At 37.0% G+C, this 26,733-nt stretch overlaps 1 protein-coding gene across 1 annotated transcript in view; it reads right to left on the bottom strand.

The window, feature by feature from the left end:
* DOCK4 (dedicator of cytokinesis 4) overlaps positions 1 to 26,733 on the bottom strand; it is a gene marked incomplete at its 5' end in the record, with an annotated part of 119,660 nt that overhangs the window by 1,191 nt on the left and 91,736 nt on the right. The window contains 16 exons of the mRNA XM_010183173.1: positions 1,934 to 1,995; positions 2,934 to 3,047; positions 5,534 to 5,606; positions 9,098 to 9,207; positions 9,417 to 9,498; positions 10,014 to 10,134; positions 10,414 to 10,535; positions 10,891 to 11,010; positions 12,892 to 12,975; positions 15,968 to 16,144; positions 17,829 to 17,915; positions 19,166 to 19,332; positions 19,939 to 20,080; positions 22,229 to 22,333; positions 23,985 to 24,071; positions 25,146 to 25,294. Of these exons, the coding sequence (XP_010181475.1) occupies positions 1,934 to 1,995; positions 2,934 to 3,047; positions 5,534 to 5,606; positions 9,098 to 9,207; positions 9,417 to 9,498; positions 10,014 to 10,134; positions 10,414 to 10,535; positions 10,891 to 11,010; positions 12,892 to 12,975; positions 15,968 to 16,144; positions 17,829 to 17,915; positions 19,166 to 19,332; positions 19,939 to 20,080; positions 22,229 to 22,333; positions 23,985 to 24,071; positions 25,146 to 25,294 (1,802 nt within the window). The remainder of the gene's footprint in view (positions 1 to 1,933; positions 1,996 to 2,933; positions 3,048 to 5,533; positions 5,607 to 9,097; positions 9,208 to 9,416; positions 9,499 to 10,013; positions 10,135 to 10,413; positions 10,536 to 10,890; positions 11,011 to 12,891; positions 12,976 to 15,967; positions 16,145 to 17,828; positions 17,916 to 19,165; positions 19,333 to 19,938; positions 20,081 to 22,228; positions 22,334 to 23,984; positions 24,072 to 25,145; positions 25,295 to 26,733) is intronic.

Raw genomic sequence — 26,733 nt, 5'->3', positions numbered from 1 at the left:
AGCAGGAAGGCAGGAGGTGAGGCATTGCTGCTGCTGCAGACGGCATTTTGAACCATATTTACTCCACCCTTCCTTCCACTCCCCCATCTTCCTTGGACACATCATGCTGCTTGCACGAAACACAGAACACTGCCATGGGCCCTGGGGACGAGGGTCCAACGGAGGGCAGCCTCCAGCAGCCTCACAGGTCTGTGGGGGAAGATGAGGGACAGGGAGCTGAGGGCCCAAGCGGCAGCAACTGTGCTGATCAAGATTAGAAGGCAGGGACAGTAAAGCCCTGCCTAGAAAGCATTGAGCAGTCCTGTTCTAATGAAAACTGTAAAAAGCTTAGACCATTACTTTGCAAGTTGAAAAGTTTTTGCAATGTATCTAGTTTTGACTAGAAGCATGCAAGGCAATCTAGACTTAAAAGGTCTCAAGTGCAGACTAAAAAAGGGATGGAGAAATCAACATGTGACTCTCACCCCAATTATACAATCTGAAGAGAAACCAGAGTAACAATTCTTGTTAGACTGGTTGGTGCACACCTGCTCAGCTTGAGGTGTGAGTGTGAGCTGTGCAACAAAGGGCAGGGAGGGGAGAAAAAGAAGAGGAGCAGGGTTGTATAGAGCTGGCTGCACTGACTTTATGCTGCTGAGATAATCTTAGTTATCCATCTAGGACTGGATCCACAGTGCACTGAAAGTAATGGAAAAAAAATCTTCATTTATATCAATGGGTTTTGTACTAAGATGGCCTTCCCTGGCAGCACACAACAGTTGGAACAAAGGCTAAAAACTGAGCCCTATATATGGTTAGGGAAAACCTGAGCATGTTTTATTTAAAGCTGAATACATACTGAAGACATTTCAGACATTGTGAAGAGCCTGTTTAACTACTTGTTTCAGGTTCTATTTCTCTGCGTGTGAGGAGGCTGCAGCTGCACTCCTACTCTACAAGTGTCCAGAGTCAAGGTTTTCACATAAATTACACAATTGGTTCAAGTTCCAGGAGTGCTTGACACTTGGATTAAGTGACCATAGATAAGATTTAGGACCTTTGCTTTTGTCATTCTGAACAACGTGTAGCCCTTGTCTGCTTCAGTTTAGGATCTGAGCAGTGCTAAAGACATGGTTCCAGACAGCAGTGCAGACTCCGTGTACCAGTAGTGAGTAACAGTCTAGACACTAAAAGAGTCTGGAAATTCATGGATGCTCAAAATGAGATCCAGCAACTCAGAAGCATTCTGGGCCAGCATTCCTCTCCCAGGAGGCAATCCAGGCTTTGGCTGCAAAATGCTTAAATTCTGTCCAGGCCTTTAGAAGACAGTGCTAGGATGAGCTTGAAATGCCCCTAAGAATCATCAGTACCAAGTCCATTCAGAAACAAAGAAAGAGTCACTCTCTTTTGTACAACATCCTAGTAAGCAGTCAGTGTGAAACCTGGGATCGTGCTCACTTCAGCAGAAGGTATGCTATGGTAACAGGACTACAGGGCACTCTGATGGCCAGTGCAATTGCTCCCTCCTGAACCAGGACCACTGTGCTGCCAGAATTGGAAACATTACAGGTTCATGGGATGACAAATAGGAGAATGACTGTGGAGTTGTGTTTGGGGACCTCAAGGGGAAAGGAGGCATTTTAAGATGCCATTTCTTTCCTACACTGCCTTCTGTCCACTGACTCGAGTGCGCTTGATTATCCATGTAGGTGAGAAGCCTAATATTGAGACATTACAGAGACTAAAGATTAGGTTTTTTGCCTGCAGTTTTGAAAATCATCACAGCTGCTGCAATTGTTACGGCTACTTACTATTATGTTTTTTTGTACAGGCATATGATAATAAAAGGAAAACATAATATATCCCCAGATAATGTCTATGAAATACATACTGTCTGCCCGATAAAACACATAAACCTGTCCCACAAATGCGATTTACTGCAATAAGACAGTACCTTCATTGGTGATCTGCCAGTAGGAGAAGGGGAAATGGAGGCTATGTGTCTTGCTGGTGATGCTGTAAAGTCAGAAAGATTTCAGTGTACTCTTGGCATTACAATTTTCACTAAGAAATCTTTTTAAGTGGATAGGAGATCATTCAATACACAAGCATTATCCTCTCATTCCCTTTAGGTAGTGCCTGATGGCTGCAAATAGTTCTAGAGATTTTGTTTATTTTACTTTGTTCTCAGGATTATCTTGCAGTACAACCAATGAATTATAAGAAATTTCTGTATCTATCTTTTCTGACAAATCTTATACCATTGTAAAATGGTTTATAACCTTCCAAATGATAACAGGATTCAGAAAAAGTCAGTATAATAACTTTCACTCTCCTCTTTTTCTAAGAAGTAAATTAAGTATTTGTATGTCAAATAAGAAAAAAGATGCATCATGTACTTATACCAAACATCTGTCTGTAAATATACTGTAAACATGGCTGGATATACTTCGAGGCATGAGTCTATACCACAACTTCACTCCCTTGAGAACAATTATATTTATCGTATGATTTAAGCAGCCTTTCCTTTAAATGGAAATTAATCTTTTGAAAGGCAAATTGGTTACAGTAACAGAACTCATGTACTTCCATGATTGCCATGCATTTTCTGGCCAGTAAGATTCTTTGTGGTTAATGATGATTTCTGACTGCTAACTTCCAATTATCATAAGATCAAAGGATTAAATTTGATCATCCTTCCTAGTGCCAGCATGAACTGTCTGAAACTACTCGGTCATTAAGGGAAGGGGCAGAGTACTGAAAACAGAATGCTACAGAGAAAGCTAATGAGCTGAAAATATCTGTGGAGGCAGTTCTACAGCTTTCCATGTAAGTAATCAAATGATAAATTAACCTCCCCAAGAAGTTAAACATTAATCAGAGTGGAAAGAATCTAAGGCCGCAAGTAAATCACTTTTTTAATGGAGCTTAGCCTGAAATGTCCATTAACTCACCAGTCTGTGCAGGTCTTGGTGGTACAGGAGGAGATATAAGCTTTCCACTGTCTGATGTGTTTCTGGCTTCCTTCCCACTGTCCAGGCTCCAGCTACTGGGGGTGGTGTTAACAGCTGGGAGAGAATGAAAAAGCTGGCATAAGCGTCAACGTTTCTAGCTCTCCGACTTGCCTTTATCCGTGAGGGTAAAAATACACAGAGTGAAAATGTTAGACAACTTAACAAGCATGCCTGAGAAGCTCTCATGATTACATCAGCATTTGAAAAGCTCTTAAATAATGGCTGTCAATCTTCTGATTGCCTGATGTATGCATCTGGCCATCAGGTCAGTTTTGTGATTGTGGAGCAGTTGGGACCATCAACAACCGTAACAGCTGAGATAGCATTCTGGTGCACTGCAAATCCAGCCACAGAGGGAGATAAGCTTGAAACCTGGTAATATAATCAGTTTATCTTCACACCAGACTCCAATTTAAAGGTTTCTAGGCAGAGGGAAATAGACTATTCATAAGCTGTTTCCATTAACTCATCTTATATACAGAAGGGACTAGAGAAAGGAACTCGACAAATTCCAGTTGGCCTCCCTCAGAAAGCTTTCAGTGCTTGCAGTCTTTTGTTGCCTGATAAATTCAAAACTGAAAGAAGATGGAAAGAAAGGCACAAAATGCAGGGAGTAAAAATAGAAAGAAATGAAGAAGTCTGGAAAAAAATAAAATTAAATTATTGTGGACTAAGAAAGTTTATATACACTGTTTGTATCCATGGTTGAGGATCTCTTCTTGATAATGTAAATTGACTATCACCTTGACATGCATAAAATTGGCTGTTGAATTTGTCTGTGCCACGTTTACCAAATTCCATTACTTTAACTGAATGATGCCATAAGGCCTATAACAGCTTCCTTAATAGAACTGGATTATTTCATGTTATCAAAGAGCCATCAATACTGGAAAGAAGTCAAATAGACAGAAAGACAGGACATTTAACATGGACAGGACAGAAGTTAACTTAAACCCCACAATTATTCTTACATGACCTGTGAAAAAGTGGAAGAAAACCCTGCTTCACCCCACCTAACCCCAAAAAAACCTGCCACCGTAAAACCTCCCATCTTCACAGCCTCAAACCTCTTGCCTTGTCATGACAGTTTCCTTCTTGTCTGCTTATTTCACAGTTGTGAGTAGAGAACCACATGCAAGGACTCTGCTTATTTACAGAGATGAAATGAAAAGCAAAGTATTGCTGCTAACGATACCAATTATTGCTATTATAGCAACACCAAGGACTCTCACAAGTACTGCAGTCCTACTATACCAGTATATACCAGACTTAATAGAAAAAGTACAGTGCAAATAGTATTTGTTTCATATCTGTAAAGATACTGTTACAGTATAATTGCACGTTAGTTGATCCCAAAACCAGTGCACAGAATAACCTATTTTATAGATGATAATTTTTTGGTTTTATTGCCAAAATATGCAGCACATTGTTTGCTTTTTATTGTATGCTGTCACCTAGCAGTATGGTTTTGTCCTCATCCTAAAAATGACTTGGCACCAGACCTAGGTACTTCAAATGCCTGAATCTCAACAAGCCAATTTTTGATTTTAAGTCATCCAAGCAGTCAGTTCTTTGGACTGCTAAAGTCTCCAGGAGATAATATTTTATTTTAACAATTCTGTAATGTACTTGGCTGCATAGGCCAGCGGAAAGGTTTTGCCATTTCCATGTTAAATTATGTCATATGCTTTTTCAGTCCTGTGAAAAATTCCACACTTGAGCTTTCATAAAAACTTGCATAGAAAAATACTTAGAAAATCAGCTCTTACTGATTAAAATCTGATTCCTGGTCACCTCTTGTTACAGTTTATTCTTAAAATACTTATTTTTCAATACACCTATTTTACCGTATCCTTTATTTAGCGTACCACAAAGGGCAGCACATAATGAAATGATGGAGCATATTATGGATGCGGAGCACATAATGAAATCTTGGCACAGCAACTGTGCCAACAATATTAAATTTCCCTGGGTACAAAATTATGAAGGCAATATTTTGTCTATGGACATTCATAGGTTTCTCATTTACTCTAGATAAAAACAAAACAATAAAATCCCCCGACAAACCACAAATTGATCTCTTCTCTTCCATCAAAGTGTAACCAAAAGCACTGAGACTTATATTTGGTAAAGAGGACTTGCAGGTGCCAAACATCAGGACCCTGTTCTTCTCTTTAGCCTCTCTCTGCCCCAGTCTCCAGAAGTTCATCTCCAGCATTCCTCATCTCATATGTGTCTCTTGTGAAGCAGAAAGGACAGCTCTCAGACAGCTTGCTGCAACCTGCTGCTCCATCACCCCCTCCTGCAGACTTCTGAGCCTTTCTGAGTGCAACACACAGTTCAAACAAACACCATGTTCCCCCCTTTTTGGCAAAGTGTTTTGAAACTTTAGAGTGTTGGTGCAACTTAGTTAGTTAGAATGTTTTGAAACTTGGAGATGATAGTATGCACTCAAAAGAATTAGCACTCTACAAGAATATGACAGATTAATTGTATTTTCATTGTTTCCAAGATTGATCTGGTGCAACATTTCCACTCACCTTTGTCAGGGCCAGGCAGATTGGAATCACTTCGTGGCAAACCACCGTCTCCAATGTGATTAAACATCATTCTCTGTAAATTGAGAACAGCACTGTTTATGCATAGCTGCTGCTGTATTTCAGTAGCCTCTAAGAAAATAAGTATCTTTTTGTTATTATCCCAACCACGCAAGTCTACTTTGGAGGCAGAGTGATAAACATCACCTAAGAACATAAATAGTTTAAAAGAATATGTGTATACAAATAGGGAGTAGACTAATTTTCTGAAAATTGTACACACTCGAATCAAAGGGAGGATTATTATGTACTGAGTTCTGACAGTTTCCAGCTCCCTAATAAACAAAATAAGGCTCATTCCTCAAGTGGTATCTTGATAGATTACTAAACAAGTGCAAGGATAGACTTGCAACAATTTCATTGCAGAAAAAGCATCTGAACAAGGTGTAATATTTGACAATGTTCAAGTTATGGCTGTTATCTTAGAAGAACGTTGTGTACTATTTCCAACCCTGATGTTTTTGGTAGCAGCACTCTTACTTCTCTTGTGGATAAGAGCTGACCCATAAAGTGTGTTTTCCTTTCCTTTTCTGAGTATTAATTTTTTAAAAAAATCACAGTAAATTTATGAAAGAATTTAAAAATTCTACTCATTATTTCTTTTGGCAGTACTCAAATAACCTGTGGGTCACTAGTTTATCTTGATAATAGATGTAAACAGCATACTGTTAATCCCACATACTTTCCAAAGGAAATTGGAACAGATAAACTTAACTTTTTCTTCTTCCTGTTTTTTTTTGTTGTTTTGTTTTGAAGCAAGATCAGACAATCAGTGAAATCCAAGTCAAATCACATCCTATTCTTGTATCTCTTTACCGTGTTCAGGGGACCATAGAGAGCCAGCGAGGCACTACTCTGTAGTTCCACAAGATGGCAAACCCAGCTGCAAAGTAATCATTGTGGATCTCACATGTTGCAGCTTCGTGTTACACAGTGAGGAACAAATACTTGGCCAATTCAACTTGACTTAAAACATCTCATAGAGAAAATGCCTTTGTAGACTTTGACCTACACTAGGTTTGCCTCTCTATGCCGTACTGGAATCATATGGGATCAGGTAATATCTGTTTTCCTGGAGTCACCATTAAACCGGTGATGTACCTGTGTACTCAAATGTGACAGAAAATGTGATCATATGTTCCTGCCTGGTCTGGATCAAATGGTCACTGCCTAGTGAGTCTACAGTGCACTCGGATCTGGTGGGCTGCAGTCTGTTTTCTGTTGTGAAGGTAAAGAGCAAAGGCTGAAAAAGCAACTGAAATTGGAGATATAGAGACAAAAGCTGAATGAAATACAGAGAAACAAGGACACGCTAAAATAATGAAATACAAAGCCATATGGAAGAACAAGAGCAATCACAGGATGTTTAATGAGATGCAAAAAAAACCCCAATATGCGAAACCCAAAAAGTTCCATTAAGAAGAAGAACAGTGCAAAAACTAAGGCGGCTTGTTAGCCAGTCAATGACAGCAGACATTCCTCTTCAGAGTATGGGAAGAGCTGGAGAGACACTGTACAATTGCTCAGCCAGAGACCAAAAAGCAAGCACAAATGGATGCCAACTTGAAAACAGCTGTACGTAGATAACCTCGAGCATCAGTTGCAATGAGGGAAACAGATGCAGAACTGCTGTGGTCTTGTTCTATGAAGTCCATGAAACTTCCTTAAATGAGGTAGCTATGGCCTGAAAGGACTTGATTTGGACTTGAAGTGCAGGAATTTGCCTGTGCATCTCACCTTTCCCTGCTGAAAAACTATTGTGAAAATGGCATTCATTAAGCTGTAACAAAGGCATTAATAAATGTGTGGTCCTTTCCTTATTAACTTAATGTGAAGCTCCAGCCAAGACTGGTGAAGTTAACTGGTGTTAGAATAAAACCAGAAAGGACAAGGAACAGTTTGAGCACCTAAATTCTGATGAGAGCTGCAGGTATCTCTAAGATACCTCCTCACAATTGTCCTGAGGATTTCTTTTCCCTTTCTTAATCAGAAGGCAGAGGATCAGAATTTTGGTTCTGATCACAGTCCATTTTTAGTGCTGAAGGAATAGAGCACCAGAGAAAGAAATTGCACCTTTCCCCAGAAAGACAGATCCTCATTTATGGTTATGAAGGCAGAAAGAAACTGTCAGACCTTCTCCTTTGAAACATACTTCACTGTACGAGCAAGTTAATTTTCTACTTACCCTCTCTTGGGACACTGAGGGTAGAGACAGATTGGGAGATTTTCCTGCCGGGCGAGTCTCAGAGAGAGTGGAGACTGGGCCTACGAACTCCTCAGCCTCCCTTATCGATTCTCGGGTACAGTGGGGGATAGAAGTCGCATTCCACTTGGCAAAGCAAGAGTTTGCAGTCTGGGAGCAAAAATGGGATATTTTTTTCTTTGCGGCTAATCATAAAACCGCTTTATTTAAAGAGCATCTCCTGATCTTTCCTGTATGTTGGTTTGGCTCCACTACCACTGAGAAAGTGCTCAGTAGATATATCAGTAAGTAGTTCCCAAGAACTGCCCTTAAGTCTGGCTAAGCTTCAGTATACTTCTTAAGCCCTCAGGTAGCAGCATGAGGACTTAAACAAAAAAGAGGAAAAAAAAAACAACCAGAAGCCAGTTCAATAACTGAAAAAGAGAGGGACAAGAAAACAACTAAAGAAATCAACAAATCATTTCTAAAATAAAGGATCCTGGACTACCAAGTTGTTTTTCATCAGATGCAAAGTTTCTGGTCGAAATGAGCGTCGCAAGGAGGGCCTTTCACACTGTACTTAGGTTCTCTTCTTTCTCAGCTTCAGCAAGAGATGCATTGTGTGATGGCACGGATTAAAACAGCAACTGTGTTAAAGGAAAGCACTTTACGAAAGTAGGTCCATTAGGAAGAAAAGATGAAAAAAGGATTCAAAATTGGCCAGCTCACCAAGCTCATTTTGCATTTCAGATAACTCAAAAGATACAAATTTCATACAGACCTATGTAACAGTAATTTTAAGGTAAGAACTCAACTTATTTTCTCTGGAGTGACAAAATGCCTCTCTCTCTCTTCTGAAACTACATTGAAAAACAGAAATTGCCACATGGAGTGGGTTATTATCTCACAGTGGCTAGGATTAGCTATTTCAGAAGAAATAAAGGGGAGGTCAATGTGGACAACTGCCGTGATAACAGATTTTCTTTCTTTCTTCTTCCCTAGATTGAACAAATGCTGTGGTTTCACACAAGCAGACTGTGACATCTGGTAAATCTTTGCATCTCTTTCTAACTGCAGTGAGTAAATGTCAAAAAAACAGCTCTAAACCTAGACAAAGCAAGCAGAAATGTGATCAAGCACTATGTATCCTATTCACACCTCTTTCATGTAAAATATTTTAGAGTATTTGTTTATAAAAACAAACAAACAAAAACCCTTGAAAATTAATAGCAGTGAGTAGGCACTGAATCTGTTTGAAGTTCAACAAGCGTCTTTATCATCTTCTTAGCTACTTGTGTTCAGAGGACTCCCAACAAGCTTCCTACCTGCGAGGTTTCCAAAGGCGTAGGGTAGATGGCACTGCAGGGCCTCTCTCTGGGGGACAGGCAAGAGTTTTCTCGGGAATGCTTATGTTTATCAGACAACAGAGGAGAGGCTAGAATATAAATGTGTCAAGTGATTAAATTCACACAATGAAAGTCAGCCATTTCAGTTTTATGCTTTACAACAAAGAAATCCTTTGTCTCCAGTAATTTACGTTCCTCACACAATTGGCTGAATTTGATGTCTGACCAGTGATATGCAGAAATGTGTAATGTATCAAGAATAATTTAATATAGCTTACCACAGGAGGCAAGCACTGACCTCTGGCACTGGAAGGAGCAGAACTGGTCACATTAGGTGAAGCAGAATGAGTAGAACTCAGGCTTGAGGTAGATGGACTGGGCTGCATACAGAGGAGATGATGCTGTTAACACATCACACTTACTGGTTTGGAAAACAAAACAATTATAACAGGCTTCTCACTAGAACAAATAACTTGTAATTTGTTAAGACTAGTTTCTCAGTATTTCAAAATAGAAAGACAGTGTAAAGAGCATTAATGTAAGTACATGAAGATGTAGTAAAATTTCAAATAAATAGAAATGTAATTAATGTATTAAAATAATTACACCACAACTGTGACAACTGGACGGAAATGTCAGATGACTTTGCATCATAGTGCACTGCTGCTTCATACTTTTGTAAAAAATTCATGCTTTAAGTTAAAGGAGAAGAAACAGTTACATTAATTGTTCTTTCTAAGTTAAGGAGCTCAACAGCATCATTTAAAATTTGTTTTTTAAAAGAAGTATCAGATATAACTTTGAGATTTCTGAATTAAATAATAGAAACATTAATTTAGCAAAAATTCTTATAAGAAAGATACTGTTTAGTTTGAAGAATGACAATATTTTGTACCTGCATGTTAAAAACTTCATCGGAGCTTTCTGATTGCCCAGTGATATTGCTGACTTCAGCAGAAGCTTGGGAGGACAGTGATGAGGATGAATACCGATTGACAGCTGGGTAACTCAAGGGACTATTATAAGAATAATGAAATACAAAATGGTTAACACTAATTGCCAATCATAATTTTCATGTGAAAAGAGCACATGTTTATTAACCTCCACAGTTTAATTTGGATTTATTAGTTGAGAGAAAGAAGAGATACATCTCAGCTATTCATGCCTGAAGATACTTCAGGCAGACCGTACAAGGAAGCGTGCACACAATAGAAGTATTTTACGGGTCACCTCCGGTGAGTAACAAAATCTATACATTTCTAGTACATCTATCAATTTCTAGTAATTTCACTTGCCTGCGTCGTGGTATTACCCTGGCACCATCAGGGCTCATAGAAACAGGTATGGAATTTCGGCATACACGAGGACTTCCATTTGGGAAATGAACAGGGCTAGCTTGTACACAGGCAGAAAATTCCTGATGAGTTGTTAAAAAAAGATTAATTAAAATGAACACAATATCATTAAGCATTTCATAAGATATACACAGTAATATGAAGAGTTATATCTGCATTTTGGATCAGCTTCATCATTAGCATGAAAAATATTTTTAACTTTTTGCTGATGATACTTTCCCTTTAGTAAAATGTGACTTTTCTCTGCTCGGTATGGAAAGCTTATTAACATTCTCTTTGCTTTGTGGTACTGAAATGCTACAAGTTGCAATGTGGACAAACAACCAAAAGATGTCACTATTTGTTGCTTGGGAAAATTAAACAGCCCTTACTGAAGCTAAACGGTCTCCTGATTTATCCGTGCACCTGCTCACACACCTGTATTCCCAAACTTGACTTCATCACGAAGAACTGGTCCACCAGCTTTTTGTGCAACGGCCTCATGTCCTGCGGCACCACCTTCTCATGCACCGCCAAGCCAAATTCTAGAATCTGAGCCTGCAGAAGACACAAGAGGAAAGAGGAGAAAATTATTTTTTGATCCATTTTCTTCAAGCTGTCATAATCAATTAGGATACTAATTATAAAATCCAATAAAGTGCATGTTGTATTAAAATCATTTATCTAAATCCCTGACAGACCTGTAATCAAACAAGGCCTAAGACCAAAACCAGTAATACACAAGAGAATTTATGCTTCTTCTCATTTTACTGTTCAGCTTGTCCAGAGATTTGACCTATGTGAATTCAACTCTAATATAAAAACCCCTATGGATAACGTAGCGAAAAATCTGTCTAAATGGCAACTTTACAAAGGAGCAGTTCTAAACCCTAAATATAAGCTGTTTTCTACAAGAACAATTATGAAAAGCATGAAACCACAGAAATGGCCACACATTCACCAGAGACCCTGTAATATATTTTCAGTGAAGTCCATGGTTTCCTATCCTATTCCAACTCCCCAGAGACCTCGGTAAGTGATGGCTTTACTTATACTCTTGACACAAGGCATGACAATTTTAAGAATAACACTGCTAAAACTCTAATCTTGCTCAAATTTGGTCACAGGCATTTAAAATACTGAATTGGTTCCATGAGGAATCAGATAAACTCAAATTTAAAAACAAAATAGCTACACCATGCTGTAATATCTTTGGATGAGTGCTACGAGCTGACATTTTCAGGCAGCCTGTGAGCGGGCACACAGCTGCACAGCATCGCTGACCCGAGGTCAGGACTGCAGCGCATCCATCCACACACACACACACACACATACATACACACACAGACACCTGGGCCCTGCTGAATGATCCACATTTTCTGTTAAATCATCTGTGGGTGGCAGCCAGGGTTTAACCACTATCGCTTGGAATTCACATTTTTGTCACAGGAAGTTAACAACTCCTTTTTTAAATTGTAAAGGTTAGTGAGATTAACTATAGCTTGAACAACTGAAACTGCAATGTAAATTACTATAGATTATCTAAATGACATTAAAGTGAGCTCAGTGAATCTATTCTGAATTAAACTGTCTGAGGATCTGTCACTTCAGCAGATCTGACCAAAAGATACCACAATGCTGGCAAAAAATGAAATTTCCATCTTGCCAAATTCCAATACTCTGACCTCTCTATCCCAAGCTGGCAATAAAGTTTAAAATTTCAATGTGCTGCATAGAACAAAGGTCAGTAAATGTCAGTTAAAAGAGCTGAAATACTTAGTAAAATCATTTGACCAAAATAATTTTTTTCAGCATTTCCAGATGAAGACAATTCATATTTGAGGCTGGTAGGTAATTGTTTTCTAAATAAAGGAAAAAATAATAGAAAAACCATATAGTGCATAGAATACTCACCTGTTTAATTTAATCACTCGGTGTTTATTTTATTGCCTACCTACTCTGGCAATTATTATTAGATAACTTCCACTATAATAAGATGTTTTGGGTTCTTTTTCCTCTTAAGCTAAACCTTGTAGTGAAAATGTTTGGTCTGTGCTAGTGGTAAAATACACCACACAAATATTTGCTGAAGCCATCAAATGTTTCCATGAGATAATGTTTGTTTTGTAGTAGTGGTAAAATGGTTATGCAAATATTTGCATGTGATCATCACAAGACAAAAACTTGCCTCTCATTCAGCCTTTAATTTAGAATAGTTTGAAGTTATTAAGATAACGATGAAAAAAAGGACTACGTGAAAAATATTAACATGACCCAAAACCCTCCCTGTATAGGAAGTTGCTGTCTACTTGGAATCTAATTCAGAAAATACCGAAGATCACTGGGAAATTATTAACCTCTGAAATTTTGTATTTTATTTTGGGACACTTAGCTAGAACAGCTGAGCAGGCCACCCAGTCAGTCTTTTCCCCACTTTACCTGCTCAAGCATCAGCTCTCTCAAGCGTGTGATCTTCTCTCCATCCTCTGGATGGTTCAAGATGTAGTCTTTGACAAAGAATGCCTAAGCAGAATAAAAACATAAAGTATCAGAGTAAAAACACAACACTTTTTTTCAAACAAGTTTCTAGATCATATTTTTGAAACAAAGGCTCCTTTCTACTGCAACAGAGGATAATAAATGCTAAATAATTATTCACATATGCATTTGTGGAAAGTACGTGCAAATAAAATGTAGCCACTCTTGAGTGTAATTTACCAGTTCAATATCCAGGACAGATCCTGAACCAAATTTGGAAACCTGTAGTAAATATCTCTTCCACATTAATTGTGACACAGGAGGTTTCAAAGAATTACAAAGAATTAGATTTTCTGTCTTTTCATAATAGGAGCTTCATTATCCCTTAAATATAAACATTTCTTAAGAGAAGTATGGAATTGTATGCTATTTTACGTATTGGAGCTGTTACATTATCTTCTTACTCAATATAAATAATGTTTTAAAGAACTCGCAGTGACATTGATGTCAAAAAGCCACATTTTTCACTTCAGGAGCATCTGACCAACGCCTAGGTGTGTTCATGAGCTTACAAGACTTTCCACCTCATCTCCAGCGCTCAAATTGTGTCAGCTATAGTACCTCAAAATCCTTGTACCCACCAGTGATGGCCTGGACATAGCACTTTCCTGTTCATTCACAATTGCGTATTTTTTAACATGGTATCTACCCTACCCTGCAAGGGGATTATGAAAATCAATTATATTGGATTTACAACATTTCTTCACAAGATTCTGTAAAGAAAATGCCCAGCTGCTCATTTGAGAGATTTCTAGGCTGTCTCAAAAACACATTTGTAACAAAAAGCGTCTGTACGTATACCTATACATATGCATGGTTTTCTATCCATTGAGTTGAGAAGACAACAGTGGCTGCTCCGTGCTCTGTTCTCCTTTTGCACCTGTCTTAGCATTTCCATCACACACTACTTAAAAGGTTCTCCATCCGACTTTGGCTATTAAAATCTTTGCTATGCAGAATCATTAGTAAATATGGTAAAGAGTGGAGCTGGAGAAAAATATACCCCTTCCTCTAATTCAGTTCCCAAATTTCATGCTGTGACAGCCTGTAACAAGGAAGTGCTGAGACCTGTCTAGAAAATGCTGATAGTGTAATGAAGAACATTTATTTCACATGGTCCTTTCACTGCAGATAAGTTGACTTATAAGAATTCATGTTTAAATTGTTAAAAAGAAACCTTTGACATTTCCTAAAATCCCAAATCCCAAACTTCTGCCAGCTGATGTTTTTTTTCCCCTCAGCTACAAGCTTAATACTCTTTTAATATCAACGAGGTGATGTCCCACTGGTTTTGGGCTGAGATTTATGCAGATCTGTAATGAGTCAGAGATGTAATAATCTAACTTCACACAAAATCACCAGTACATTAGGAAAAAAAATAATCAGAATTTTACTAAATCCAGTAACGTCATTGAAACTGGTAGTTTCCAACATGTAATCATGAAAGTACATCTATTTTTCTAGCAGATGTAAAGGAGCCAAAAGAAATCTAAGTTATAGTACAAATTGCAGTTTGAGAAGTGTTAGTGGGCACAAACACACTCTTGAAGCAGTGTTCAGAAAAAAATTAAAAAATCAGTGGCTCAGTCTACAGCTATTTTTAGCACACAGGAAGTTGCATAATTACTATTACTTCGGTAGATTTTCCTGAAATCTGTTCCTGTACTGAATCCAGTGAAAGTGTAGCTTTAACACCTGCAGTACTGGTTTTACACTTCTTAAAGGTAGGAAGTTGCCCAAAGGAAAGGAGGATATATGTAAAGACATGGCCATGCTTACCCCAAGGCTGACTGAGTTTTGAGCTTTGTACAGAGCAGAAGGGAGAAGGAAGTGAAACAGCTAGGTGAAGAAAAGTGTTTACAGAGGCAAGAAAAAGAAGGAAAGTAGAAGATAAGAAGTGGTAAAACAGCAAGAAGACTGAAGACTGAAAAAAGGACCTGCAAAGAGAATGGAGGTTGAAGTAGGGGAAAAAAAAAAACCCAACAAATCTCACAACTAGTACTATCAATTTTTACAACACAAATTGGTGAAAAGTCCTGTTTCAGATATATAGCAAGAGAGAGAAGGAGAGAAGAGAAGGAAATCAAAACATGAAGACTGTCTAGGAGATCAAGAATTGCAATTAAGAACAATAATAAGGAGAGCGCTAGGACCTTTAACTCGTGAAGAATGGAAAGCTGTGCAGAGACACTGAGCCGGCTCTGACACTGCTAATTCAAACCAGACATAGTTCTGCCATGACTGTTTCTCAAGGGACTCCCTTCGTGGCACTTTTACTATGCTAAACAGTTTTGTCGTTGTTGCTGTTTAAAAGCAGCTGGGAGACATCAAATATGGTACTGTTTTGCTTTAGTCTCACAATTTTCATAATACTAGTTTTGATGACAGATTTTAACACTATAGAAGACTCAATTTCTTGTAGTTTAATTTAGATACAGTTTTACTAAATTTAACACTGTTGAGCGAACTCCAAATTTTGCAGCCTGTGAGACGAGTGGACAGAATGTTATTTAACTTGATATTTTCAGTGGAAAAGGAACAACCATCAGACTCAAGTATTTCCTAAGTCTATTAGGAGAAAGAAGATGATCAGACAGAGCTGAAAAAATATCCTTCCTTTCTTTTTACTGAGGTTTCAAAATTCCATAGAACTTAGTGGAAATACACCCTCCCAAACATTTAAGGTCCTCCCCTAAGGTGATTCAGAGATGGTAATAATGAGGAACAACTCTTGGGAACAAGTCCAGCATTAGATATTTCTTAATTACATGTATTATTTCTTACTAGATTTTTTCCAGAAAATAGCTTTCCTTAAAAACTTGGAGAAGAGAAAGAGAATCTAGAAGAACATGATTCTTCAAGATAATAAATTTCTTTGTCCTCAATTCATACAGAGGACATGCATATGTACCAAGAAAGAATCAGTAAGAAACTGTATTATGACTAAATTTTAATATACAGAAAATAAATTGCTTACCTCTTGGTACCTAGCAACTCCACCATTAACTGCTGCATCAATGACCCCATTTAGACACATGGTGAGAGGGTTAATATTTTGCATCTGTCGAGTTTGACACTGACTAATCAGTGTTCTCAGCTGCTGGTTCTTATTTTCTAAGACTTCAATAGCATTCTCAAGGGGACTCATTTCCACCTAAAAGGGGAGAAAGGAACATTGCAAGCATATTTAATTTTCACTTGAAAGACTTAATTATATTAAAGGTAATTTTTGATTTCTTAAAAGAAACAATGTTATTCTATGTTCTAGAGTATTGGGGTCGAAAAGTTCTTCTCACCTGGGCTTCGCTCTCTGAATGTACACTCTGAGCACAGAGAGAATTCATTTTATCATGTAATCGAGGACCAAAATAAACAACTGTCCCTCTCCTGTAGATGCACTATCTGACATTGAGAGATACTCAGTCCTTGCTGCAATCACACACTTCAGTCTGTGGTGGAACTCTAGGAATTTAGGGCTAAAGTATCCTTGAAAACTTTACCTAAATTGGGCTTGAAGTCAGGGAGAGCTTCACCCTACTTAAAGGCACATAGCAGAGCTTATGTTTGGGCAACCTAATTCCCCCACCCAAAGTGAAGTTACCAACTAGACATTACGGATGAGGAGTCTGAATGTAAGGTTTGAGCTAAGTTGATAATCAAGTTATAGTCAAGGGCAATCCTTGAGCAGGATGTGCCTGTCCTCTCTAGAGGGTGAGGAAGCTTTTCTCACAGGTAGCATGAGGTGCTGGAAAAGCAAAAAGGTAAGCAATGGGAAGAGTCCAGGCCTGCAGTTGCCATAATTTACCAGAACATACAAGCATAAATCTAAGCCATGACCTAGTACATGCCCAGGAAACGTTACTACAGTTAACTTTTGGAAATGGTGACTATAATGGTACCATAATAGTAAATAGGTAAAAAATAGTAAAAAATAGTAAATAGGATCCTCATATTAGGACTCATTAATCTAGTAAGGACTCAGTAGGAGTCAACTAACAAGATTTCTCATGTCACATTTTTTTTTATTTTTACTTAATTCCATTTTTGTTTTTCTACAGCAGAATATGAGGATGGTGAATGAATGATATTTTGTTGCTACTACAGAAGAAAAATACAATAGAGTTTTAGAGAAAATCAGTCATACAATAGTATCCTTATATTTAATGGGACTATTGTAAGGCCGGCTCTGACAGGAAGAAAAACAGTTGCAGATGTTATACTACTGGGCTCAACAACTGACCAATTATTGAGAGATCTTGATATGAGGACCACTCTTCCCAATATACTTAAAATATGCTTAAGGATTTTTCTAAAAAATATAACGACAAGGAAGGAGACGAAATTACAATGTGTCAGTAACAGATTGCCACATTACGTCCTATTCCTACAGGTTCTGCGTAGGCATGCTTCCCTGCCCATGCTGAGATCTGGGAACTTCAACCGAGCTCTAGGCACACACAGAGCTATACCCACATGGTGCTTATTATAGTACAGGACCTTGGAGAATGATTACTTTTCAAGAATACTGCAAGACATATTAAGCTATAGATATTTTAAGTATTAAATGCTAAATCATGCTGAGTTTTGAGAAAGTAATTTGCTGACATTAAATGCTGCCTTTGGCTGCCCGTTGTTGTTCTCAAATTTTTTCCTCAACTGATTAAAGGAATCATAAGGACGGTTCTTAAAATACTTTACAAATAAATTTGTTGTAGCCAGCTTGAAAACTTGCTCAAAGAATTTAGATATGGGTAATAAATCTTAAAGTAGTTCATCAAAGAATATATGGATAAGAAAGTGAATCAGCCTACAATATATATTGCAATCAGTCTACTCACTACTTCACGTTTTTCCACTTCAAACCAACGAGATATTCCAGGTAAACTCTGCACCAAGATCAGTGTGGTTCTCTCCACCCACAGACTCTGCAATATACAAAACCAATTTATTTCTCGAATTTACCTCTCTATTTTTCTTAGTTATTCCCCATTTTCTTTATGAATACATTAATTTAAGTAAGAGTATACATTTAAAATAAAAGTATTGACATCCAAATTTCTACTGAAATGCCTATCCTAGAAGCCCATGACATTCACTTTTATCCTTACTTTCCAAGACCTTCTACTAAGCAGTCATTTCTGCTGATTCTTCACTCTTAAACATAGTATTATTTTATTATACTATTTCCTTTCTGAGATAACGTCTGAGTAGAAGGAGAGTTCAGAAGCAGAACAACTTACAGACCACACAGTGACCAGCTCTCCTCTGTGAAGTCCTATTTGAGATTCCACAACGCATGGCTGATGGGATACTCAAATGTACTACGGTTAAACACTTTGTGCAAGAGGTTTGTAAAATGACAAATCAACACGTAGGACAGTGCTTACACAAAATATATATGTAAGGCTGTACTATTAAAATTACCACCCCAAGCTTTAAGTAGAGGACAAGAGTGACTTAATTTAGCTAATTTATTACCCTTATTGTTCTTTCCTCTAACTGTATAACAAAGTTATTATGTGATAACTCTCTTTGTGTGTCTTAATACTAGAATATATTTGCCATCAGGATTTAAGTGTTTCTAGTGGGTCAGAATTAAAATTACACCAGAAGACTGTAAGATGAATTTTCAGTGTGAGATTTTTATTAAGAGAAACAAAAGTCATTTACATATCAGGGAAGGAACTGTAGCTCTTCCCTAAGACAACCTCTAAGTTCAGAACATTATGCTGCAGTTTAGTCAAAACTGTCTCTCCCTTGCTCTAGGGACAGAGAACTTTTGGCAATCCTATCCATACCTCATATTATCTACTTAACAATATTTTCACATCTGACTTATAAACTTCTCTGGAGGCTGCTCTGCTGTCTCCAGTTCTGTCTTCTATATATCACTGATGCAAAAACAAATGGGTACTTTTTTCTCTACTATTCCAATATACATTAAGACCTTCTCACCTCCCATATATTTTTGTATTTTATATTTCATATTTTAATTAAAATATTAATATGAGAAGTGAAATAGTCAAACCTGAGCTACCATCTTCTCTAGAGAATTTGTTATACCACACTCAGTTGAATAACACAACTGTAGACAATGTTTCAGTAACACAACTATCGCTGATGTTACATATAAATCCATAGGTCTAGTAGCTTGGGAAAGGCCATGGTACTTTACCTTGAATTCATTTTCTTTGTCCTTAGTCCCTTTGTGAAATGGCCTGTCATATCGGAACCGCCAGATGTGATTTACTTTGTAAAAGCTCTTGATGTTATCGGGAATGCCGTCTCTCTGCAGGACTTCCTGATTTTCTGGAATTGGTGTCACTGCATAAATCTGCAAATCTGTATGTAAAGAGTTAAGGCTATCCCACTTCATTCAAATTAGCAGAGCACAATGACTCCTGAAGCATGACAGGAGAAAAACTCTTTAATAGCTGTGTATTGTGAAATGCTCAAGACTATTAATAGCTTGGGAAAGGAATCTGAGAGGTTTTTCTGATGGTTTGGGATTTCTTTGTACTGTTTTGTTTAAAATTTCACATTTATTTTTAAAAGAGAGCTAATTACATAGAGTAAAGAGCTTTAATTAAATATATTCTTACACATAATATGTCACGCCACGCTAACATTATGTTGTATTGTAAGAATTTAAATTACTGTAACTTGAACTGATACACCATTATCACAGCAGTGATAGTTCTATAAGGATTTTTGGCTAAAATAAGAATCTTAACCTGTCAAGGAATTTTTAAATAAAACCAACAATTACACACAAAAAAAATCCAAACATAATGGAGTGATTGGGACAAATTGCAGGGGAATTCTCACCTACCATTTCAGTGGAGTCACACTGTGACTGAAATTGGCTATAGGTGTACCTACATTTTTTAAAAGCATGAAAGATGTAACATACACAAGGAGTGTATGGGTTTGTGATTATGTGGATACACTGTGCTTCTGCCTGAAAGATGGTCTCATCTGGCTGATTAGCATGTTGCATAGCAATGGCATGTGGGAACTCATTCAACATTCGCTGCTGGAAGGCCTCCAGCCTTTCATAGTCATGTCCTCGGCAAACAAATTCCTTATTCTGAGCAGAATGAGAAAAAAAAAAAACAACACAAAAACAAAACCAAGAGCAAGTTATGTGAAAATAATTAGGTATCATTAGATAGATCCAAACACACACTCTTAAATATAGACTTTCTGGGCAATTTTTACATCATTTTACAAAGGAAAAAAATAAGAAACAGGAGGCAAGAATGAAAATAAGAAATTTAGAAAGAACAGGTTATTTAGAAGAAGAAAATTTTACCATATAAAGTAGTTTTATTCAAAATTCTGGAAAAATCGCATGACTATACTTAAAGCTTTAATAAAAATCTGAAGGGAGATATTTTTCTTACTGGATGAAAGTACATAACTAGCATATCAGATTCTATAAAATATGGAACAAACATATAATGCAACAGCCAGTTAAGACAATGAAATGGTCTGAAAGTCCTTTCCATGAGGAACTAGGAAACTGCTTTGAAGTTATACAATTTTGAAGAAAAGCAATGCATAAGAAAATGGTAGAATGCATTCAGATTAGCCTTATCCTTTAAATGATTATGAATTATCAGCCTGGTAAATTAAATTTATTCAGTTTTTGCAATATGAAGCCAAAGAATACTCCTGGCTCCAACATAATTTCTTTTACCTGGATGCCCACTATGAAGTTACACCATTATTTTCCTGAGATTGTACATCATCAATACAGATACAACGTACAATCAACATTAAACCTGAGATGCCTGGATTTGGATTTCTCATTGGAACTTGGCACTGGCCATGGTGTTGCTGAGGGCTTCCTGTAGCTGTGGACAGCACTTTCTGGTTTGATTCAGCAGGCTCAGATAGAACAGTTGTCTTTATAGTATCTTGACAACAGAGACAGGACACACTGAATACTGACAGCTTGGACTTTCATGGGAATTGCTACAAGAAATTAACTGCAATAGTGTTATTGTGCAACTATAAATTAAAATGTGAAAGCTTTATTCTGAAACTTTATTCTTCATTCCTTCTATTGCAGACACAGCCAGGCTGTTTAAGAGTTACAAACTGCTTTGCCATAAAAAAATTAAATCAAATGCACTAAGTTTTGAGGTGTTCCCTGTTGGTGCTGCAAGCATATGTACATTTAACTTGGAAAATACATAAATACTTCCTGGGCAGATACATAAGCAGTGAAAGACCTACAGGTCTGAAAGTACTGCACTATTGTGCAACTTTTCCCAGTACTTTTACTTAATCAGTTGATGTATTTTTAGGAATCTAAACATTAAATTCTTTTTAATTAACATTTTCAGATTGGTTTATACAGATGTTATATTCAGATGACAACTAGGTAATATGTGCCCATCAGACTCCTTTTGTGCATTGCTTTTAAAGGGAGGAGTTTCATGCTATATTTACTGTTCGGAATTTTTCATTTTCTCTGCCACAAAGGCAATGAAAAATGAGGCCTTTTAGGCTTCCATCATACAGAGGAGGTTACTTCATCCCTTATTTGAACTACTGTAGGAAGAGGAGCTTAGATTGTGACTGCAGTGGCTCCATGAATGTGATGGATTCTATTCTCTTCCCAAGGTGACAGTCAATACAGCTAAACCACTGCAGACTGTGGAAGAGGGGAACAGGGTGAACACAACTGACATTTTAAAGGGCACTTCAGTAACTTCACAATCCAAGATTAATGTTCAAGGGTAACTTTATGTATCTTGTCAGCTTTAGTACATGGATAATCAATGAAACTCAGCATATTGAATTTCTAAGTAATTTTTAAAAACCTGGAACTTGGGAATTAATTACTTAAATGCTAAATTAGCTGATGTCCCACTGCCAAGGGACACCTCTTCTGACAGTGTGCTGAGTGACCACCAGCAGAAGCAGAACAGGATAAATGGAACAAACTACCCTGAAAAGATGTTGGTTTGTGGAACTGTATAGGTGCATGTTTTCCAACATGAACATGAATATTAAGTTTATGTGGGACTCTGGAAGCCTACCATCTGTCTTTCCATTAGACAGGACCATTTCTTAATCCTAAAAACATGAGGATATTTCATTAATTACCACAAAGATCTCATATGATAAGAACCTGTATGATCAAATTCTCACATAAAGAAAGTGATTATGAATTACAGCCTGACTTTCAGAATTACTCTGTTATATTTATTTTCAATTCACTTACTCTCAAGAAGAATGGGAACTTTTTCCCATAAAATCCAACTCTGAAAAATTCTGGCTCCAAACGCTGTTGATCCATAATTTTATCATACAAAGATGCTTCCATCATCTAGTTGAGATTGATAAGAAATGCAATTAGTCTTCTTTGAAAGAAAAAACATTTACATTAACCTATCACAAAAGGGAGTCATTCAGCATACTGCTCTGGAGTACTGGAATCACAGTACCCCTCTGAGCAACAATAAGGACATCTAGAAGACTCTGAATTAATCAGATTAAATAATTATAGCTCTTAATGGTAATTCTTGTGAAGCTTCCAAGAATTAAAAAAAAAAGCTTTTAAATATGAAGTACCTATATTAAAGGCGTAAAATATTAATGACAACATGAACAGCTTTTTAATGAAAAATAGAAGTAATAGAAACACACTTTGAAACATATGACCCCAGTAATCTGCTAATCATCCAAACACAGGGCAGTAATGTGGTTAGTTTAGTCAGCGAAGTTCAATTTCCATATTCAAAAGAGTAGTGTCCAAATCATACCAGAGTCCAGTGATTTAAGTGTCTAATGTGAGTTCCTTTAAAAATCTCACAATAGCAATTAACATCATTTTTGATCAATACATCTTGCTTTTATTTCACTCAAAACACTGACACAAAATGATCTTAATGTCAAAGTCCCCTTCTAATGATATTTAAGCAAAGCATTCTCTGTTTCCCATTATTAGCCCTATTTTAAGTAATGCAGATAGCTATTTAACATGTATATGATATCAATAGCTGCCTAGTTATATTGCTGTGAGAAGCCCCCGCACCTCCATTTTTGGATTAACACAGGTAGCACAGATATAGTAGAAAGATATTTTCTGATTCAAACACAAAACACATCAAATACAATTGATTAAATATGCATAAGCTAATTATTTTATTCACATGATGATAGTCAGTTTGCTTTTGCTGATGGGATTCTGCCATTGGGATATAGAAATATATAGGGAATAAGCAGATCACTGGGAGTACTGCCACATTGCTCTGTGCTGAAAATTTTGGATAATACTGTTAAGCAGCTCTTGATTAAGTATACTTCAGGCAGGCCTAGCAGCAAGCATCCTACACATACAGAAAATTTTAAAAGGATCATGTAATATAAAATTGAATCTATCAGACGCAGATAAGAAAGGGAAGACAGAATAATCTGTAAAACACAGTATCAGAAAGAATCAAGAAAGAAACAATGGTTAGAGTTCTAAGAAAAATGAGAGGGAAAGCAGGAAGACTGTGTCAGGAAAGATTCATTTTGGCTATATGATAGCAGATTTAAAGCAGTAAATAAAAAAAAAATATTGCTAAGGTATATGTTGCTTGTTGCAAGCTGTTTTGTCGCAAAGACAACTGCAAAGACATGTTGCTGCTCCTAGCAAAGGACTGTACATAGAGCACATTCTCTGGCTAAAATACAGGAAACCAATTAAAGTAAATTTGTAAAGTTATTTTTCTGCATAAACGTGCCCACAAAAGTGATGCTGTACAGGTACAAACATTGCAAGATCATTTATTTTCCCACTTCTCTTCAAAAAGCTCACACTCCTTTATTATAATTTTTATTGTAGGAAAAAACCCCACAAGCTAAAAAATAAAGTTTGCAAACCAAACCTAAGGACTGTTCTATGGAAAATTTAATTTTCTAAGTAATGTTTTATAACCCAAACTAAAAAGCTTTTGGATCTCTGATTCATGAAAGGTATTCAGGTACATTACCCTCATCTTGCTGAGGTTTCTGTAGTCATAGTAGCTCTCATACTGTTCTGCAATTTTCCTGCATAAAATAATGCCATTTTCCCAACACTGCAAGCAAATAAAAGATGTTCAGTAATTTCAAAGCAACTGTCAGGCAATTTGTGATTTATTAGTGGTCTGTTCTTTCTATACTAAGTCATACTTCCAGTAACTGAAAATACTTGAACATATTGTCCACTAGACATACTGATAGCTGCTGAGTAATACTGAAGAATACTTTGAAGAACTGGAAATATATTTAGAGACTTATTAAAAAATTATTTTTACAGGGCTATCACTGCACAAGATACAAGTCATTGCAAGAGTGATACTCTTTTTATACTACACATGAGATTAATTCAACGCAGTATAATTTCCACATTTTAAAATTTTATTCTTAACATATCCTCCTTAATTTTTGTGGACTGGAAAATATTTTATTTCACCATGTAATTTAAACTCTGTAAGTTGATTACAGAATTTAAAAAAAATTCTATCAACATCAGTTTGATTACATTTGCAAGGCTTACATGGATATTACACTAACTGCACAAAACTGAAATGAATTGCTTGTTTATAAGCACGACAAATCATCACACAAAGGATACATAAAATTTTAGGCTACAGGATAATTTTTCTTGCTTAATTCAGAATCAGCATTCTCAGTGATGATAACGAACTGTGATCCCCCAAACCCATTCTTTTTTAGAGATTCTGCAATTGCTATTCTAAAAGACACAACATCATTTAGAAGGCTTAAACATAGTCCTTATAACCCAGAGCCCTGAATTTTTTTCCTCGCTTGGTCACCAAGTGGATTTCGTAAGCTCATTTTTATATTTATATGGCTCATTTTCACCGCTTTTAAAATGGGGAGAAATTATACTGTCTTTTATGAAGTGCTTTGACAGTTTCAAAGCAAATTGCTACACAAGTGCAAACTATTCTCACATGTAAGTGTTGGATTTCTAGGATACAAAGACAGGATTAGAAGAAACCTACGACATCGTTAAGTAACTGCTTAATCAGGCAATGACAAACACTTGCCCTCTACATGAGAAAAGACTGCAACGCTGGAAGTAATGTCCTAAAATGAATAAACTATCCATTCCAGATCTGCTCAGTAAAATAGGACTATTATACCTTTCCTCTATCAAAGTTTTGAATGATGGTCAGATGGAGACACTCTTTACGTTGCCACTCTGTTTGCATGGGGTAGTTTAGAAATTCTCTCAGTGGCCGATCGGACCACTCCAACAGCTCATCGTACAGCAGGAGCGTGTAGGCAGCCTCTAAAAGACAAATTGCAGCATGGTACTTATGAACACCAAACAAATAAAACTGCCAAACAAGTACATAGAAATGCAAATGTTCCTGATGAGATGCACCTTTAAATCGGTAACTGATTTATTTCAAGTATAAGACAGATGGTAGAGCTGGTTTTGGACAGATAATAAATTCAGATTACAATTTTCACATGCTATTTAAAGTGGAGTCACTGGGACAGTTTTCCTGGAGTCTGAAAATACAAAGGGGACAGAGAAATTAAGAAACAATTTTCTGCTTAGCCCATCTTCCCTAATGCTAAGGAGAAACTCCTAATGGCTCTGCTGTCTGAGCAAGGGAACAAGGGCCAGAGAATGAGGAACATCAGTAGAGAAAAAGAAAAGAAGGTAGACAGAACTGTGGACACAGATCCGGGCTGGGAGTGAAATGGAGAGGCAGACGTGTGCTTAACAGACTCCATTCTTTCAATAACAGAAATAAATCCCCCATAGCTGAGCCTTAAGACACTATCATAACAAATAATTTAGAAGTGCGCACATTTCTTTATTTATTTTTAGGTTTGGAAGCAATCAAACCTATTGCTGCTCTCTGGTCAGAGAATTGTGTAGTAATCTTTAGATCATGGAATAAAAGTTATCTGGGAATATCAAAATTATAATAATTATTTTTACTTTGATTTAAAGAATTCCTCAGAAACAATAACTAAAACTAATATGAAATGAATCTCTGTATTGCGAAGTCAGACTTTGGCCAATTACGAAACACCAGAATTACTACTGCTTATGACAATTTAATTTGGCTAACTGTGCATATGCATTATTGTTTTCCAAGTTAGTGTTCACAGTCTATTTTCCCACTCACAGGACCACTATGCATGAGTGAGGTCCACAAAAATGAGGTCCACAAAAATGGACCCTGTTCTGGAGATGTACTGCACTGGAGAAAGAAGTTGCCAACTGGACTTACTTTACTGCAGGTTTTATAGGTTGTATGTAAGGCAAAAAATAACTATGAAGTACTAAAGTATTTTTTATGCTAAGATAAGTTTGCTGTAGTCAACCATATCCTACTTCTGGTTCTGCCATATGAGTTCCCATAAGGCGGGTAACTTAAACCAAACTGTACAGTTTTTTCTAACAGTAGTGTTCCTCTTATGAGTCCAGCTTAACCTGTGGCTGGAAAACCATCACTGCAGCAGATGTTTGTGGGAGAGTGTGCTTTGAATCCCAGTGTTGTAAAAATGCTAAATATGGCGCAAAAAAAATTCCATGAAGTTGTTAACAATAAATCACTCAAAATCATAAGGAAGCAAAAGATAGCACAGCATAAATACATTCAGGATAGCTCACTATGACTTTTCCTTTCTAACTTGGCATGTAAGTTCTTCATTTTAACAGATTTTTGTCTGCCATACCAATTTTTTTGTTAAGTTATCATAAATGTA

This window comes from Mesitornis unicolor, unplaced genomic scaffold (assembly GCF_000695765.1).
Source record: "Mesitornis unicolor isolate BGI_N332 unplaced genomic scaffold, ASM69576v1 scaffold7394, whole genome shotgun sequence".
NCBI classification, from domain to species: Eukaryota; Metazoa; Chordata; class Aves; order Mesitornithiformes; family Mesitornithidae; genus Mesitornis; species Mesitornis unicolor.
The sequence above is the reverse complement of the archived record's forward strand: the minus strand, read 5'-3'. Positions and strand labels throughout refer to the sequence as shown.